The 20,584-nt window shown below is 46.0% G+C and overlaps 1 protein-coding gene across 1 annotated transcript in view; it reads left to right on the plus strand.

Moving 5' to 3' along the window:
* Positions 1-12,172: 12,172 nt before the first annotated feature.
* The window catches only part of LOC115134484 (dual specificity protein phosphatase 8-like), a 57,222-nt gene continuing 48,810 nt past the window's right edge, over positions 12,173-20,584 (plus strand). Inside the window, exon 1 of the mRNA XM_029668501.2 lies at positions 12,173-12,495. Within this exon, the coding sequence (XP_029524361.1) occupies positions 12,259-12,495 (237 nt within the window). The 5' untranslated portion in view covers positions 12,173-12,258. The remainder of the gene's footprint in view (positions 12,496-20,584) is intronic.

Consider the following 20,584-nt stretch of genomic DNA (forward strand, 5'->3'; position numbering starts at 1 on the left):
CAGACAGCCGGCCAGCTGGTGGCACCTTAATTAGGACGGCTCCATTCCATTCACTCCATTCCAGCCATTATTACGAGCCGTCCTCCCCTCAGCAGCCTCCTGGGCCCAGGATTCTGCACACCCATCCAGCAACCTTTGAATCGCGGTTGCACAAAAGAGCCTTTTCCTCTCTAAGCGACAGTGCATGACCCCTACGTTCCCTGAAGCGTGTGAGCTCTTGACAGCATGTTGCGCCGCACGCGAGATCAAGGAATAATCGTGCACGTCTCCTTTAAAACCAGTGTCCCTTTAATCCACGGCTCAGAAGGCTGACGTCAACTAACCCCTAAACCGCGGACTCCGATTGGCTGAAAATGACGTCAACCTGATTTTTTTTCTCTCTCCCTTCTGAACCATGACCTCATCCTTAGTTCATTTTAGTGCTAAAGGCACCTTCTGTTTTCCAGGGACGTTAATGCCTAGTAAATGCAGATTGCTTATCTGTAATTGCGGCCACACTGCATGACCTATATACAAGCGAAACAATTGTAGTGCTTTAATGTGTTAATTTCCTTTACATTCCCAGCGCTGTCAACTTTGCGCTGTGACCACAGTGGCTCTGCTGTCGCACAGTGTTTCATTACCCTCGACCCATGACAAGTAAACAGTGACCAAAGTTAAAGCGCTTTGAAGAGGGCTGCCGTGACACACTGTTCCTTCACACATGGAGGTTAGCTGATCACAAATCACCAATCCGGGGACACAGAGGTGAGTATTTGTGGAGCCACCCCCCTCTTGTGCAGCGTGTGATCAATCACTTCAATATAAGGTGATTTTCCCTAACCCTTACCCTTTTCCTAAACTTAACCCCAGTCTCCTAACCTGCTACGTTAATTACCCTAACATGCTATGTAAGTTATCCTAACCTACTACGAAAGAGTCACTTCGGTTTTAAAGTGGCGTGAAAATAGTTTTCCCTGTTTGTTTTCCAGTGATCGGTCAGCTATTTGTCAAATAATTCCTCCCCTTGCCTATTACGTTAGCAGGGGGCTAACGTTAGTTGGCTTGCTACAGTAGTGCGGCGTGGTTACGTCCCCCTGCCGTCTGTTAGTGCGCAGCCCCGTATAATGGAAAATAATCAAACCTGGGCTTATTTCTTCTTTATTGTTACAAATACCTGGTATCTTCGCATTTTTTCTTTTCATTTTACGGTAGGTGGAATGCAGTTATTTTTCTGTTTTTATTTTGGGGCTATTAATCATGTGCGCGATGAAAGGGTGGTCGTTTCGCATGTAGATATCCAAACGTCACAACAGAACAGTAAATCTACTGCACCGCACTATCATTCTCAATTGACGCGCCCGCGCCTGTAGCCTATAATGTAGTCTAATTATCCCCCCAAAATATACTACTGAACATTTGACCACAAATATGTCTATTCCATATCTGGTCTTTATTGTGACAATATCTCCATTGGGTGTATTGCGGTGCGTTATTTTTGTGTTGCGGCTCGGTTTTATTGTCGCGTCTCTATTTATACTGAATCGTGGGGGAGCGGGTATTGTCACCAGGCCAGAACACCCCGTGGTTTTCATCGTGCTCAAAACCAGAAATACATCGACATAGGCTATATGTCTTAACATTTTATTTGTGGATATTTTTTCCCCCATTCTATTATTTCCCTGCCTTTTATTGTTATGATCATGTTATTGACCTGTGATTTTATAACAACGTGAGGTAATAACACTATAGGCTACTGCTAATGTTGTCTTCGTTACGTGATTGTTTAAGTTGAGATATGAATGCTAGTGTCGCTGAGATACAGCTGTATTGATCACGGAGAGCAGCCCTGTGTGATGTTATCTCCCGACGACACAGGGAGTAGGGGTGCTGAAGGTGCCCCCCCCCCCCCCCCCCCAAAAAATCACACCACCCCCAAACTACTTCCCGAGGCAATGTGTTCCTTACCCTGTTTATCAAAGCATTCGGAGTTGGCCTACCTCCTGCACTATCGGTACCTGGAGACAGCCCTTATAACGTAGATAGAGCAGATACTCCCGTTCAAACCAGTGCTATCATGTTGTATGCTAAGCAGATAAAGCTGTAGGTGCTGTTGGCAGCATTCACGCGTTGAACCAGATATAGGACCTTCCTTCGCTTGTAGGTTCACCTGAAATGTAGACCGAGTGGGCTATGTAAGACTAGTGGAGATGATGTGGAGATGATGAACATCATTGCATACTGTTTGTGCGTGTCCTGTGTGTCACGGCAGGTGCAGCTACAGCACTGAGGGTGGTGATGCAATGTCTGTACGGTCTGCTTTCCCCTCCGAGAAGGTGCTGTAATAACAGTCGGTCGTTACAGTATATGGTTATTGTGCTGTTTGAGTTCCGAGGGAGCGCTACACTGAACACGGTGTGTGTGCGGGCGTTTCTGAGTGTGTGTGTGTAAACATTAAACAGCAACTGTGTACCGTGTACTTTACCTGTCCCTCAGATGTGTGGCCCTGTGCCTCACTGGATCCTAGGCGGTCCATTGGTAGCAGCAGTGAATAAGTCCTGTGTGATGGTGGTCTCCTGTGGCTCAGTTGGTAGAGCATGTTGCTTACAATGTCAGTTGCTTTGGATAGACGTTTCTGCTAAATTGCATATGTTATTATTCTACTATGATGGCCCAGGGACAGGGGGGTAGATGGTAGATAAGTGCCGACACACACACACACACACACACACACACACACACACACACACACACACACACACACACACACACACACACACACACACACACACACACACACACAGCGGGGTTGAGAGATCAACTGGAGTTCTACATGTCTCTGTATCTGTCAGCTCAGCTCACTGACCCTGTTGTCATACCCCTGTCATTAGTATCCACACCCACACAATGGGCATAGAGTCTAGAGTCAGATTGAATCCTGCAGGGAAGTTCTCTAATCAACACGCTTAACAGTATTGCCTGTATACGTGTACGCTGTCAGTGAAACTATATTCGTTCATAAGGGAGGGTAGCTAGTATTTATTTACATTTTGGGTATTTTCTATTGGAAATCATTGTGGGTTTGGGTTAAGGAAATGAGACCTTGGGATTGTAGGTTAACCACACATGAGATATGGCATTATTTATAGAAACATGATCGCCTCATGATCAATGGCCATAGTGTTCAATGAAGATTGTGTTCTTTGTTGAGCAGGGGTTGGATCTTGCTGTGGTCACCACTGTGGCATTTGTCGGAGCAAAATAGTCTTGTCAGATGTTACACTGGTTATGTTACACTGGTGTCCATATTGAACTGATTATCACAGCAGGAGCACTGGCCTTATAGGCCCCAGGCCTGGAGGAGACCTGCCTGGGCTGCATCTCAATAGTCTGCAGTGGCTTCCTTTCCTCCTCCCTTCATCGCCACTCAGGCCCTTATCTATAGTTTTTTCACATCCGTGCAGATGAAGGAAAGGAGTCAAGGGGAGGACTATTGAGATGCACTCATGTTTTGGTGGTGTTGTCATATAGGTGAAGGGAAAGAGGAGACGGCTCTGAAGTCATATGTTTATTGTGCTCTACAGATTCCCATGTTTTGGTTGAGTTGTTATAGGTGATTGCTGGTCAGTACAATAAAATGGAAAGATGACATGGCATGGGATGAAGCAACTGTTTGTGTTCCACAGATTCCTATGAGGTCTGTGGATGACATTATTGGGAGTAGATGATTAACCCGGATGAAGTTACCTCGTCGTTGGGTGTCCTCCAGTTGATCTCTTTGTTTAACCACAGGGTTATGTGTAATTATTGGCCTTAAGAAGACAGCCAGCATTGAGTTGTTTATTTTAAATGTATTGAATAGAAATGACTTTATTACTAAATGTAATAACTAAAATCATTTACTCAGTTTGAGAGTGTTGGTTATTTTTTAATTCATGTTTAGTTTCTCCTGGGCTACTACAGGACCTAAAGTTGCATATTTTTGTTAGCCTCGTCCTGACAATATATGAACCTGTTCCGATCACTAGTAATTGGTTTGTTGTGTTGGAGCCAGCCTAAGTGGTGGTACCTTACCCTACCAGTACCCACTAAACAGCATCCTCCCTCCCTCTGTCCTCCCCGTGCCCCCTGCTCTACCCTATATGGCTGTTTCTATGGCAACCTGAGAATCTGCTCCAGTCAGTTCCACCTGTTCCACTCTTCTGTTTCCAACTTCTCTTCTGTACATCCAAGATTTAAAAATAAAAACGCTGGCTATTTTAGATAGTTCGTTTTCTTTCCTTCTAAATCTGATTTAAAAAAAAAAATGGTTTCTAAATACAAGTGGAGGAGACCATGTTGCCATGTTCAATAAGGATACTGCGTTGCCATGTTGGATGGTGGAGGATGCTGAGGTTGGGGCCTCCCCCTTCTCTGCTCTCTTACCTCCCTGTCAGTCTAGACAAACAGAAGGGAATGAGGGGTAGGCTGTGGTGCAACGATGGCGTGATAGCTGGTACCTCTCTCCTCCCTGTTACAGATGTAACCTGCAAACCCCTCCCCTCCCTGCCGTCCTTGTTGTCTGCATAAGAAAACGAGAGAGGGAGGGAGGAGATGGGAGGGCGGGCTCTGGCGCCATTAGACATAAGCAGCGTCCGTCCGTGTGTGTTGTGCTCAGCCTGTTCTTTAGTACACTGCACTGTCTGTCTGTCTGTCTGAACGACTCGACTGCCATAGACATGCTATGCAATGTGATGTTATAAAGCGTCGTAAGAATGGCATAGGGATGCTAACATCCTTGGTGCAGTGAGGCTACACTAGCTGCTAGCTCAGGTGAGGAAACCAAATGTTTTTTTTTGTATTTGTGTGGGAGAGAGAGGGGGGGGGGGGTTGTGGATTTTTGTTGACATGCATTGCATGTGATGTCTTTTGTCGGCCTACTATGGGTTAGTCACATGTTATCACCCGGTACTCTACGCTGCACCTTAGAGACTGCTGCCCTATATACATTAAACACTGGTCACTTTAATAATGTTTACATACTGTTTTACCCACCTCATATGTAGACTGTGTGTACAAAACATGAAGAACACCTGCTCTTCCCATGACATAGGCTGACCAGGTGAATCCAGGGGAACGCTGTGATCCCTTATTGAATGTCACTTGTTAAATCCACTTCAATCAGTGTAGATGAAATAGAAGAGACGGGTTAAAACAAAGAATTTTTGAATTCTTGAGACAAAGTGATACATGGATTGTGTGTGTGCCAATCAGAGGCTGAATGGGCAAGGCAAAAGATTTAAGTGCCTTTAAACGGGGTATGGTAGTAGGTGCCAGGCGCACTGTTTTGTGTCAAGAACTGCAACGCTGCTGGGTTTTTCATGCTCAACAGTTTTCCGTGTGTATCAAGAATGGTCCACCACCCAAAGGACATCCAGCCAACTTGACACGACTGTGGGAAGCATCGGAGTCAACATGGGCCATCATCCCTGTGGAAAGCTTTCGACACCTTGTTGAGTCCATGCCCTGACGAATTGAGGCTGTTCTGAGGGCAAAAGAGGTGGGGGTTGCAACTCAATATTAGGAAGGTGTTCCTAGTGTTCAGTGTCATCTTATATAACTGCTGCTGTACACATCTTTTCTATTCATATACTGTCCATACTGTGTCATATACATATATATTTGTATTCCAGACTCTGACATTGCTCATTGTGATGTTTGTTAATTTATTTTTTTGGGGGGGGGGGGGCATAAGCATTTTGCTGCACCTGCGATAATAATTGCAAAATACTGTATGTGTACGCAACCAATAAGATTTGATTTGTTGTTGTGTGTGCTTTAGATTTGTAACCATGCGTATTGCGTATACGTGTGTCTACTCTTTCACGTCAAGACACGGTAGAGTAGAGCAGGGAATAGCGAGCACAAGACGTTGAAAAAGACATTACAAGACGTTGAAAAAGACTTATTTTCAACATCTTTTCAACCCCAAAAAAGATGTACTTCCAACGCCTTCAAAGTATTTTGCTCATAGTAGTCCCAGTGACTTTGTGTTATGCTGGAGGAGTCCGTTAGCTCTAGCTGTCTACGTATAGAGGTTAGTTAGTTCTTCCGTGGTCGAGATGCCGTGCTAGCACTGGGAGCGTTGCCAAGCAACCTCCTATCGTCTATATATCTCTTTTCTATCTCCTCTCTCTTCTATTTGCCCTCTCTTCTATCTTCCTCTCGCTCTCTCTCTCTCTCTCTCTCTCTCTCTCTCTCTCTCTCTCTCTTCAATCTCTCCTCTATGCTCCATCTGCACGGCTCTCTACCCCTCCCCTAGCCTGGAGCTAGCTGTGTTGCTAGGCTGAGAGGTCCTTGCGGAATAACAATCCCTCCTTTCCCCTCTTCTCCTACCCTCCCTGTGCGGGGGCGATATGTCATAGTAGGGGTTAAAGGTTGTTGAGTAGATCATGGCCCCCGTCCACGGACACTGCTGACTGACTGGCTGCTGACCAGAGCGCTCTCTTTCTATTTTGTCTGTCTCTCTTTCTGTCACCCACCAAGTCCCCACTATTCTACTGGACAGGACTGAATGCTTCTTGTTTCTCTCGCTCTCTGTCTCTCTCACGCACGCTTTTTCTCTCTCCCACCTCTCTCTCACACATACACACACAAATTCTTTCTCTTTCTCTCTCGCATAGTCTTTCATCCCCACTCCCACTCCTTACACACATGCTGCCTTTCTTTCTCTCTGTCTCCATCTCTTCCCCCTCTCTCTTCCTCCCTTCCTCTCTGTGTTGTACATGGTTGTCAGTGTGTGTGAATGGTGCATTCCGCAAAAAAAATGCTGGGTTGTTTGGTTGACCCAACTGCTGGTTTGCAGACGTTGGGTCACTTAGTTGGGTTGTTTTCTTTAAAAACTGCTGGGTTATTGATGCTGAGTTATTGCCTGCTGGGTTATTGATGCTGGGTGCTGAGTGATTGACTGCTGGGTTATTGCGATAAGATCCAGCGGGTCAGCTCAGAAGACCGGAGGTGTGGCTTAGTATGAGCGTTGCTTTCAGATAGTTAGTTATTTTTGGCCACCCGTGAGACAGTCATTCCGGTTAATTTGCTCTGTTGTATTGTTATCACATGTTAAGGTTGAACGCTGACACTTTTGAAGCTTTGATAAGGCTTACGAGTGTATGAGTTCTCCAAAAACTTATGCATATCCCAATGTTGGAATATATAAATACTAATGTTATACATTTCATATTAGAACATTTCATGTGAAAGTAAAATTCAAATTTTCAGTGTAAAAACTTAACATTGATGAAATGGAATGACATTTACGGGTGGCCAAAAATTATTATTGGTATTTTTTCATTTTTTATTAGGATCACCATTATATGTTGCGAAAGCAGCAGCTACTCTTCCTTTCGGTCCACACAAAATATGAAACATGACATAATACAGAATATAGGCAAGAACAGTTCAAGGACAGAACTACATACCTTTAAAACATCACACATAGCCTGCATATTAGTAAATATGTTCCGGATCCCTCCGGTACCGTTGCTCGTTCCGTGCACCAGTTTCGGAAGGTCTACGTCACCGGCCTCTAGGCACTGAACTGTGTCATTACGCACACCTGGTTCCAATTCCTCACTGACTGTATTTGTATAAATGTGCCCTTTGTTTCACCATTGGGCTGCTGATTAATGTTCCAATGTCCTTTGGTTGTGTGAGTACCTGTGCCTTGTTGTTTTGGCTTTCGTGCCGCTTGTATTGTGCAGACGATTACGGGTCTCGTCCCGTGTATTTATTCGAGGTACTCCTCGCTCTTTTGTTTGGGTTTCAACCCTGTGTTTTGTGTACGTGTTTGTTTGGTCTTCGTCCCCATGCCTTTACACGGCACACTGTAATTTGGGTCAACAAAAAACCCTATCACGCATTCCTGCGCCTGTCTCCCGATCCCTTTATACCAACGTGACAAAATACACACAAAATATCTAGGTCAAATAGGGAACAGGGGTTGTGTCGTGAGGTGTTGCTTTAAATGTTTGTTTTTTTAAACAAGAATTGCTGTTCACTTGAGAAATTTGAGATGGGAGTTCCGTGCAATCATGGCTCTATATAATACTGTACGTTTTCTTGAATTTGGGGACTGTGAAAAGACCCCTGGTGGCATGTCTGGTGGGGTAAGTGTGTGTGTCAGAGCTGTGCGTAAGTGGACTATGCAAACAATTTGGAATTTTCAACAACTTAATGTTTCTTATAAAAATAAGTGATGCAGTTAGTCTCTCCTCTACTTTTGGCCAAGAGAGACTGGCAGGCATAGTATTAATAGACCTGTGATTACAGTGAAGATCAAGACATGCCACTCTGTTCTGGGCCAATTTGAGCTTTTCTAGGTCCTTTGCAGCACCTGACCATATGACTGGGCAATAATCAAGATAAGATCAAACTAGAGCCTGCAGGACTTGCACTTCTGGAGTGTGGCATCAAAAAAGTTGAGCATCTCTTTATCACGGACAGACCTCTCCCAATCTTTACAACCATTGAATCAATATGTTTTGACCATGACAGTTTACAATACAATGTAACACCAAGTAATTTAGTCTCAACTTGCTTCAGCTGAGGTCTAGAATAATTTGTACCAAAGACAATGGTCTTAGTTTAAGAGATGTTGAGGACTAGTTTATTACTAGCCACCCATTCCAAAACTGACTGCAACTCTTTGTTTAGGAATGCAGTGATTCCACTATCTGTGGTTGCTGACGCATATAGGGTTGAATCATCAGCATACATAGACAGACGGGCTTTGTTTAATGCCAGGGACAGGTCATTAGTAAAAAAATAAAATAGAGAAGAGTAAAGGGTGTGGACTTACAGTTTGTAATATTTCTGAAAGTCTCTTTTAGGACATCCACCCCATCTTGGGAGAATAGTAAACGGTTCTTAAGTTCTTAAGGTCCTGGACCTCTCTGGTCAAGTCCATCAGTATTTGGACAAAGCTCTTTGAAGCTATTTTCAACTGCTTATAGCAACTGCTTGTAGAACCCTCTTTGTTTGTTTAAAATGTCCTTCACTTGTGATAGAGAAACACTGTCCTCCAATGTTATTCCTACCGGCTTTGGTTTCGGATGTAACGGTAGCAATTTAGGCTAACGCTGGTACTCCACGCAGACCGGGCAGGTTGCAGGGCAGATGGAAACAGCAACAAACAGCAGAGATTTAGACAGCCACAAGGCTTTGTTCAAGCGTTCAGGAAACCTTTGCTAGCTTGATAGCTAGTTAGCAGCTAGGCTAGCTGCTACGCCAAGCAGCTCTTCAGACTTTTGGTTGGCCTCGTCATGGGATCCAAATTCAAAAGGTAGCTGGTAATCAAACATTTTTTTAAAGAACACTTCTTCAGAGACTTTCAAAACAATAAACCGAGTTCTCCTTCGTTCAGCGTTCTGCACGTGTCACCTCTAATTAAGGTGATGTAACCGGGTGGATCAGTCAGAAAGCCGTGCCCCTAATAGGCCACACCTCCTGAAAATAACTTATTGTCCCCGTCTGTATTAGATAGAATGTCGCGGCCTTTTTCAAACGCAATTTCCTTGTCGTGTGCTTGTTTTAGTCAATTACGAAACTACATTTAAGAAAAGTACAACATGTCTAAGGATGACTTTTTCAACATTGCCTGCTCTCGAGCGTTCTCACTGCTTAGAAAAACGTAATATTGTAGTGCTCCTTTTTTGCCCCTTTTCATGACGGTGCTAGTTAGCTAGCCAAGACCAACGACACAAACGGACTCTAGCCACAGCTACAAGTAGCGAGTGGAGTTGCAAATGGACTATACTTGTCAAGTTAAATGTCTTCCCTGTAATGAAATGTTTTCCACACCCATCCAGTAGCTAGGTGTAGCCTACTTGGACACCGGGCCCCCACATTTCCCACTCTCCCATGCCTAATAGCCTGAAGTCACAGGGCTATTCTCTCAGGCTTCATTTCCCCACGTGGAAGCATTGCAAACCGTAACTCGTAGGTCGGGATTTTTGACCTGCTTGGTTTTTAAAAAATGAAGAGGGCAGCTTATCGGCATGTTTTGTATGACTAAAAGTTGACGACGAAGTTGGCTTTTTTACAATAGGGGTCAATAGGACATAATTTTCCCCCCAATTTGTGGGCGTGGTGGAGGGGAATTCCTTGTTATTACGTGAATAGGGACTCGGAGTATGGATTACATTTTTTTTTAAAGACCCAGCTACTGGGTCAACCTAACTGGGCCTCCCGAGTGGTGCAGCGGTCTAAGGCACTGCATCGCTGTGCTAGAGGCATCACTACAGACCTGGGTTCCGCAACCAGGAGACCCATGAGGCGGCGCACAATTGGCCCAGCTAGGATGCCCTTGTCCCATTGCGCTCTAGCGACTCCTTGTAGCGAGCCGAGCGCATGCACGCTGACATCGGTCGCCAGCTGGACGGCGTTTCCTCCGACACGTTGGTGCGACTGGCTTCCGGGTTAAAGCGAGCAGTGTGTGAAGAAGCAGCGCGGCTTGACGGGGTCGTGTTTCGGAGGACGCACGGCTCTCAATCAAATACAATTTGATTTAATTTTGAATTGACAAGACTGTAACTACCAATTGGATATCACAAAATTAGGGAGAAAAAGGGGTAGAATTTTATTTTATTTTATTAAAATGAAACATCAACAACCGATGGTTAAATTAACCCATGTTTGGGTAATCTAAACCACCCAACATGCTGGGTTATTCACGCAACCCAACTGGCATGTACTGCAGTGTGTATGTTCACATGTATATGCATGAAGTGTGTGTGTGTGTGTGTGTGTCAGCTGACAGTCTTGACAGTTGTGGTGGTGGGAGTGAAAGTGATTATGTGTGATAGATGAGAGGAGGCAGCCTATCAAGTTTGTAGAGGGTTCTCTGTGATAAATGACGCACACACAGGGACACACACACACACAGGCTGTTCATCTGTGCCCAGACCTGCTCTGTGAATCCCCCCCCCCCCCCCCCCCCCGGCTTAATTTATCTCAGCCTCTCAGTTTCCTGTTTCACGAGATGCCACAAAAGAGACCCTGCACCCACCACAACAAACACACACACAGTTTCAATTATACCATGCGTACTAGTCTGTATATAAAGCGCCTGTCTATTGTTGTGATCTCACCTGCTAGTCTTGACGATAGCTCCCTCAGATATCAGGACAGATGTATATAAAGCGCCTGTCTATTGTTGTGATCTCACCTGCTAGTCTTGACGATAGCTCCCTCAGATATCAGGACAGATTGAGCCCAGTGGATGATCCAGAGCCCTTGTGAAGTCTTAAAATAACATTTTATATCCATGTTTAGTACTCCAGTTATTTTTATATGCGAGGTGAGCGAAGTCTGCACATAAGACTGTAAATGCAAAAAATACTGCGCACACTTGACATTGAGATAATGGGACTGATGGCTGATGTGGTTTGTTTTATGTTGCTCTGGTAGCAGCCCAGAGTCTGGTATACGTGATGGAAACATGGAGGACAATAGGTTACTGTGTGGTGTCAATCATAACCATGTCATGTTTCCAAACTTCTCAGGATGAATGTTTCAGTTCACCTTAAATCTGGCTTGTAACACTTACACCCATGCGTTTCAAAACTCCAGCAAAGTTTTAAAAAATCTTCTACTTCATATTCAACATCTCCAGGACCATCCCAGCATCAACGTATGTGAAAATTGCGCGTTTCTATATTTTGTTGTGAAAAAAAAAGATAGAGGAAGATATGTGTTTCCAATGACATCATCGGTGTGCATCATGTGATTTTTTTTTTTTTACCAATTATAATTGGTTGATGATGTCATTGGAAACTCTTTTCTTCTATATATTTTTACGACAAAAATTGTGACATTTTCCCTTTAAGGTTTCATCTCCTTAAAGTTAGTGGCAGCTCAGTTGCCACTAGTTTAGTGTTACAAAGCACTTCATTTATAGCCATCCACATGAAAAGGGACTCTATTGACCTTCTCTCGCTTTTTTCCCCTCTTTGCTTCTCTCCTCAGACACCATGGATCTCCTGAGGCCTGCTCCAGTGGCAGTGGCTGCTCTCCTCCATTGACCTCCTCTGCTCTCCTCCATTGACCTCCTCTGCTCTCCTCCATTGACCTCCTCTGCTCTTCTCCATTGACCTCCTCTGCTCTTCTCCATTGACCTCCTCTGCCCTCGTCTCCTCTTCCTCCGCCGATACTCCCTCTCTCCACTCATCCACCCCTCCCCCCTCAACGCCACCCCTCCCCCGTCCATCCACCCATCCTCTTGCGACCCCTCGTTGTGGCATCATGGCGGGGGAGAAGGGACCAGCCAGGCGGAGCGCCATGGACATAAAGCGCCTGGCAGGGTTGATCCAGAGGGGGGCGGGGCGCCTGCTGGTGATTGACAGCAGGACCTTCTCAGAGTACAACGCGTCCCACATACAGGGGGCGGTCAACGTGTGCTGCTCCAAGCTGGTGAAGCGGCGATTGCAGCAAGACAAGGTGTCCGTCACCGAGCTACTGCAGCCCAATGGCAAGGTCAAGGTAGGTCAAGGGGTCAGGGGTAAGAGGTCTGAGGGTGGATGTGAGTCCCCATTTATTGTCCTTCAAGAAGAAATTTGTTCAACAGTTCACCAGGTATGATGGTCATGCTGGCCAAGGGTCTGCCCACGTCGTATCACTTTATGTCTATGTTCTAGGACAGTGTTTCCCAACCCTGGTCCTCAAGTACCTCGGGGCGGCAGGGTAGCCTAGTGGTTAGAGCGTTGGGATGGTAACCGAAAGGTTGCAAGTTCATATCTCCGAGCTGACAAGGTACAAATCTGTCGTTCTGCCCCTGAACAGGCAGTTAACCCACTGTTCCTAGGCCGTCATTGAAAATAAGAATTTGTTCTTAACTGACTTGCCTAGTTAAATAAAGGTCAAATAAATAAAAATACCCCAAACATTTTTACTGTAACCCTGGACAAGCACACCTGATTCAACTTGTCAACTAATCATCAGGCCCTTAATGAGCTGAATGAGGTGCGTTTTGTCCAGGGCTACAATGAAAATGTGTACTGTTGGAGATAGTCGAGGACCAGGAAACACTGTTCTAGGAGTCCAGTACCAGACATCCATTAATGTTCTCCGATGCTGCTCCGGTAGGAGTCTGTTACGTGCTGTTCTGTGTTGTGTGGTTAGTCTGAATCTCTCTGGCGAGCGTCTTCTCTGCCCTGGATCTCTGGGTGCTATATTTGGCTGGCGGGCAGTTGTACTGTAGGTTTTATTGCTTATTAGTGGCCCTGAAACTGGATCCTCCCTTTTTCCATGACTTCTGCTCCCAATACGACAGCCTTTTGTCTCCCAGTAGCACGGCCATGGCATGCAACATAACTCCTGTATTTTTAGTCACTGTGTGAAACTGGAGAAACTCAGCGGGGAATCCAAAGTGTGTATGATGTGTGTCTGCCTGTTTGTGCGTGTGTGTGTGTGTGTGTGTGTGTGTGTGTGTGTGTGTGCTCTATCCAGGGGTTTTGCCTGACACATAAAATACAATTTGTCACATACTTAGGAAACAAAAGGTAGACTAACAGTGAAACGTATACGCACTGGCCCTTCCCAACAATGCACAGGGAAAAGATTTGGAGAAAAAAAGGAATCCATCACAACAGAGCTGTGGAAATTCCATCCTCCTTCCTACAGCGGCACCAAGACAGACACAGTGCTGTAGTGGCATAGTTTGAACGTAATCCAACCAAAAATGCCAAAGAACACGGCCAGAGCATTGCTTCTGCGATGCTATCGGAGCCAGATGACACATTGCCCTTTAGTATCATGAAGACGGAAACATTTGGTGGGATTTCCTTTTTAGGTGTGACACAGGCAGTTTGAGTGGTAGCTCATAAAAACCAGTGGTCTACTTCCTGATGTGAACCACCTGACCCTGGATGCCTGACCTAGCATGTATGAGTGTGTCTCGTGCTCCCTCTCGTTCTCTCTTTCCCTTCCTTAGCAGGTTATATTAATGCTTTAATCACCTGGAGTCACTCTCTCCAACGCAGCCTGTAAATGTAAATTAACTGTGAAAATTAGAGGTGTCTGACATGAGTGGAAGCAGCATCGCCTTAGACCTCCAGTCAACTTAATTAAAATATGCTTTATTTTCAATACTTCTGGATGTCATTGTTCCCTGGGATTGAAAGACACCCTTAGCTTGACATACTCACTCTCTCGCCTCTCTTCGTCTATATTTTTCTCCCCCCCTCACACTCTCTCTCTCTCTCACCCTCTTTCTTTCTTTCTCTCTCTCACCCTCTTTCTTTCTTTCTCTCTTTCTCTCTCTCTCTCTCTCTCTCTCACCCTCTTTCTTTCTTTCTCTCTCTCTCTCACCCTCTTTCTTTCTCTCTCACCCTCTTTCTTTCTCTCTCTCTCTCTCTCTCTCTCTCACACATTCTCAGATTCAAATATGCTTCATTGGCATACTGCCAATGCTCAGACTTACAAGCTAAGGGTGTCTCTCCCTCTCTCTCTCTCGTTGCTCAGGCTTACAACCCGGTTAGGTTAGAGCCATTATTATCCTGAGCAGGATGTTGTTGCGCAACCCTTCTTTTAATAGACCAATGGCTAAGGTCCTCCAGGCAGTGTGTAGAGACCTTGGTTGGGATGCTAGAAGTTGTAAACATAGTCATTTAATCTGACAAAGCCTCTTATAGAACTATTTTGTGATTGACAGTGACGATACACTGAGTATACCAAATATTAGGAACACCTTCCTAATATTGAGTGCCCCCCCCCTTTGATTTGCCCATTCACCCTTTGAATGGCACACATTCAAAATCCTTCTTTAACCCATCTCCTCCCCTTCATCTATACTGATTGATGTAGATTTCACAAGTGACATCCGTAAAAGATCATAGCGTTCACCTGGATTCAACTTATCAAATCAAATTTTATTAGTCACATGCGCCAAATTCAACAGGTGTAGACCTTAAAGTGAAATGCTCACTTACGAGCCCCTAACCAACAGTGCAGTTGGATAAGAATAAGAGATAAAAGTGACAAGTAATTAAAGAGCAGCAGTAAATAATAACAATATATACCAGGTTGTATGCCTCTTGGACCATTGACAATTTTTAGGGCCTTCCTCTGGATGGCAGGAGGCTTGGCCCCAGGGATGTACTACCCTCTGTAGCGCCTTGCGGTCAGAGGCCGAGCAGTTGCCATACCTGGCGGTGATACAAACAGTCAGGAAGCTCTCGATGGTGCAGCTGTAGAACCTTTTGAGGATCTGAGGACCCATGACAAATCTTTTCAGTCTCCTGAGGGGGAATAGGCTTTGCCGTGCCCTCTTCACGACTGTCTTGGTGTGCTTAGACCATGTTAGTTTTAGGTGACGTGGACACCAAGGAACTTGAAGCTCTCAACCTGCTCCACTGCAGCCCCGTCGATGAGAATGGGGGCTTACTCGGTCCTCTTTTTCCTGGCACCACACAGTTCCTTTTTCAGTCCTCTTCATCTCCTTTGTCTTGATCACGTTGAGGGAGAGGTTGTTGTCCTGGCACCTCACGGCCAGGTCTCTGACCTCCTCCCTATAGGCTGTCTCGTTGTTGTCGTGATCAGGCCTACCACTGTTGTGTCATCTGCAAATGTAATGATGGTATTGGAGTCGTGCCTTGCCGTGCAGTCATGAGTAAATAGGGAGTACAGGAGGGGGCTGAGCACGCACCCATGATGGGCCCCTGTGTTAAGGATCAGCGTGGCGAATGTGTTGTTACCTACCCTTACCACCTGGGGGTGGCCCGTCAGGAAGTCCATGATGATGGCTATGTCATGGGAAGAGCAGGTGCTCTTAATGTTTTGTATACTCAGTGTACATATGAAGTGGGTAAAACAGTATGTAAACATGTGTCTGTAACTTTCCCACTCCATCATTATTCACTATTTATTCAGGGTTATCCGTAATCATGGTAGCATCCACATTAATGTAGAAGTGTTTAGAAACGTATTCTATTCTTATCTACAATAAAAGGGACTCCAAAATGTCACAATAATACATGATGAATCATTCATTTCTAATGGGGTTGAGAGGCTGACAGGTCTCACAGTGGTAAGGCACCCTGTGGGGTGTCTCTCTTTCCTTCCCTCTCTCTCTCTCTCTCTATCTTCCTCACACGCTATCTGTTTTATTTCATCCTTTCTCTTTCTCTGTTTATATTTTAGCTGCACTGCTCTCTCACACACTCCGTCTCTCTGTCCTGGTGCCCCCCCGCCTCTATTTCATCATCTCTCTATCAACATCCCACTTTCCGCTCTTTCTCTGTTCCTCTTTTCTCTCTTTCTTCCCAGCATTGCCCTGTGGCTGGCTAGCTGTTGTTATTATCCCCCCCACAGTAAAGAGTATAATGCTGCCGATTTAATGGTAGGCTGGATAAAGCTGGAACTAGCCGGGTGAGAGGGAAGGTCCACACGGCCCCAGAGAGTCCTTTGTTATTGGCTAAGCATGACATCATCCCCCTTTGTGTGGCCACTGGCAGGCCGCGAGTTGGGCACGTGCAGACCGGCTGTGTGGTGTTAATGCAGGCTCCCGCCCAACCCACCACAAACACCCCCACACAGCCTGCCAAGGAAGCAAAGGATACCATAGTGGGTCTTTGTGGGATTGAATGTAGGAAGCTGAAGGGGGAGGGAGCGAGAGAGGGCATAGTCATGGGTGGGCTACCTCCTGCCTGCATCCCATTGAGTGAAAATGGCAGGCGTCCCCCAAGGCTCTATGCTCAGCCCTTTCAGATTTCATCATCACAGGGTTAGGTTCAGTGAACTCTGTGTATGGACTGGAATCAAAATGGTGTCTCCCCTCCCTCCCTACATAACCCCCATGTAGTTCACTGGCAGGCTCTAGTAAACTAGGTCAGTTAAATACAGTAGGCTGTGTGTGACCGTATTTGTGTGTGGTGTGTGGGTGAACCTTGAGCTCCACAGCATCATGGCTCCCTAGTCAAAGACTGTTTTATGGTCAGGCTGGGTGGTTTCTTGGCTTAAGCGACGCTAATCCCTCCACACTGCTCAGTGTTGCTGAATGTGGTGTAAGAGTGAGCCTGGACCAGGGCAAGGCCTGACAGATGGTGTGGAGATTGACTAGCTCCAGTCATGGCCATGGAGACACTTAGACCCGCCCTTTAGGGAAGCCACCATACACTCCTGTTCTCTACTGTAGTACTATATTGTACTATGTAGACTGACAGACACAGTGTAGCTCAGACAATAAAACTAAAGTCGCACATGCTCGTTTTTTGCCCCTTTCTCTCCAGTTCATCAGCAGTTGTTTCAGTCTCTACTGACGACCCTTTACTGAGGTTCAGTTGTCACCGGTTGGTCTTTGATGGTAATTGGTCCATTTGGCCGAAGACTGGGTTCCGGCAGCACGTGTCCCATAAAGCCGTTTACTAAATAAGGATCTCTGTAACTTCTACTTAAGGTCCACCATATGCCACCTCCCAGCTAAGGATCCTGGGTAATGACTTAATGTAGTGCAATGCATCTTGGGTCACCCAGAAGACACAGATGCGTTGTCGTGCCCTTACTAGACATGACAAATATCTTCCATAATTTGTTTTGAATATGGATGAGACATTTTTTTTTAAATGGATACATTTACATGATGCGTATGATAAGTACCATATCCCGAACCATAGATGTGTGTTATTTGCATTCACTCTAGGTAGTAGTGACTGAAAGTGGATTGTCAGTTCACGGTATCATTCTCATTTCAACCCGAGACTCCAGTATACAATAGGTTGCACAGGTGTCATATTCTGACCAGTTGATATGTTATTTCCAGGTAGTGGTGGTGACGGAGTAAGCGTACCCGAGGATAGTGTCGTACTGAAGTCCATCCAGGTACAGCAGTGTAGACATAGTTTTTAGGTCCATTTCCAGTTCGTTCTAATTAGGTTTACAGTAACATGCCTATTGCACCACTCAGGGTAACCCAGTGTGTGTCACAGCCATGTTGGCCGTAAGGAGGGCACAGCAGGGTTTTGGGGGATTTCCTTTAGGGCAGACGATTTAGTCAACCTTACATTTTAGCCCAGCCGTGACCGACGCTGTGTTTTCATTCCCACAAGTGATGTCATCAAGTGGTGAGTCACGTGTCATACGGTGTGTGGTTTGTCACACGGTGAACCTGACCTGACCTGACTTGACTGACGAGAAACAGGATGTGTTGATGCTGGTAAAGCCTGGTTAAGACACACAACAACATGGAGAGACTAAAGGGTCACTCCAGAGCCAGAAGAGCTGGGAAGAAAATGCACTCAGATGGCCAGTTTATTAGGTACACCCATCTACTACCGGGTCAGAACCCCATTTGCCTCCAGAACAGCCTGCGTTCTTTGAGGCATGAAGACGTTGCTCAATTTGTATCCAGGAAAATATTCCCCACACCATTACACCACCGCTACCAGCCTGTACCGTTGACACCAGGCAGGATGGGGCCATAGACTCATGCTGCTTATGCCAAATCCTGACTCTGCCATCGGCATTACGCAACAGGAACCGGGATTTGTCGGACCGGCAATGTTTTTCCACTCCTCAATTGTGCAGTGATGGTGATCGCGTGCCCACTGGAGTTGCTTCTTCTTGTTTCTAGTTGATAGGAGTGGAACCCGGTGTGGTCGTCTGCTGCGATAGCCCATCCATGACAAGGACTGACGAGTTGCTCGTTCCCGAGATGCCGTTCTGCACACCACTGTTGTACTGCACTGTTATTTGTCTGTTTGTGGCCCTGTTAGCTTGCCTGTTAGCTTGCACGATTCTTTCCATTCTCCTTCAAGTTTTCACCCACGGGACTGCTGCTGATTGGATGTTTTTTTGTTTGTTGCACCATTCTTGGTCAACCTTACATACTGTCGGTGCGTGAAAAGTCGCTCGGGTCACTTGTTTTGCCCAGCGTTCAATCAAACAGTAACTGACTGCCTTGATGCCTGTCTGCCCGCTTCATATAGCACGCCACGGTCACATTTTTCATTGTCTGTAAGGGCGAACCATTTTCTTGAACGAGGCCAACCGGTGTATATGCGGTTCGGTTTAAAAGTGGCCTGAGCGAGACGCACACAGTGAACGGCAGCGAAGGGAAAGGGGGGGTATGGAGAAGAAAGTAGATAATGACAGAGAAGGAGTGTGGGAGAGATGTGTTGTCCTGTGATGTGAAACATGGCCATGCTGGTGTGACAAGGTTGGCCCATGTGACACATTACCTCTTGAACTACAAGATGCAGGTGCCCCTTTTATTGGACAGGTGTGTGTGTGTGTGTGTGTGTGTGTGTGTGTGTGTGTGTGTGTGTGTGTGTGTGTGTGTGAGAGAGAGAGATTGTGGGTGAGGGGCAGTGGGAAAGTCCCTTTATGGTGCCCATTCGTGGTGTACGGTCATCATCGGTCATTGGAGTGATTTGGGTCACTCGATCTGTCACACCCTCTCGCAGCAAATGATAGAGGGGACCTTTGCCCAAACACGTCTGAGCAAACACACACACACACACACACACACACACACACAGCAGTGCCAGCTGCCAGTGCCAATCAATGACATCATATCACCATTGAGTGTTATCTTTACTGACGGGCTGTATGTATCACACCCTGCTAGTGGACTCTGCTACAGCGCTTTGATGGTTAGAACCATCACCCACCTGCAACAATCTACTGGGAATCACATGGACAGATAATAACTGCCTGTGGGGACTGGGAGGCAACATATCACTGAACTTGTTACATGAATTCCTGACCTCTGAGGTTTTCATGTCTGATAGTAGCACTGTGGAGATGTTGGGTGACCAACACACACACACACACACACACACACACACACACACACACACACACTCAGCTCTGCATTACCCTTGTGACCAATGACCCTGTACGCACGTGTGTGTGTGTGTGTGTGTGTGTGTGTGTGTGTGTGTGTGTGTGTGTGTGTGTGTGTGTGTGTGTGTGTGTGTGTGTGTGTGTGTGTGTGTGTGTGTGTGTGTGTGTGTGTGTGTGTGTGTGTGTGTGTGTGTGTGTGCGCGCGCGCGCATCTGCGTTTGGCATTCCAAGGTCCTCTCTGCAGCACCTAATCTCACGTTTCTCCTGTCCGTCTTCTCTGCAACAATACACCTGTTTCTGCTCTATAGCACTCCCGTCTTCTCTGCAACAATACACCTGTTTCTGCTCTATAGCACTCCCGTCTTCTCTGCAACAATACACCTGTTTCTGCTCTATAGCACTCCCGTCTTCTCTGCAACAATACACCTGTTTCTGCTCTATAGTACTCCCGTCTTCTCTGCAACAATACACCTGTTTCTGCTCTATAGCTTTCCCGTCTTCTCTGCAACAATACACCTGTTTCTGCTCTATAGCACTCCCGTCTTCTCTGCAACAATACACCTGTTTCTGCTCTATAGCACTCCCGTCTTCTCTGCAACAATACACCTGTTTCTGCTCTATAGCACTCCCGTCTTCTCTGCAACAATACACCTGTTTCTACTCTATAGCACTCCCGTCTTCTCTGCAACAATACACCTGTTTCTGCTCTATAGCACTCCCGTCTTCTCTGCAGTAGCAGCTGAAACCATTGCGTTTCTACCCAGAACATTTTAAGCTCTCACTGCATGCC

Source organism: Oncorhynchus nerka, linkage group LG9a (genome assembly GCF_034236695.1).
Source record: "Oncorhynchus nerka isolate Pitt River linkage group LG9a, Oner_Uvic_2.0, whole genome shotgun sequence".
Taxonomy (NCBI): domain Eukaryota; kingdom Metazoa; phylum Chordata; class Actinopteri; order Salmoniformes; family Salmonidae; genus Oncorhynchus; species Oncorhynchus nerka.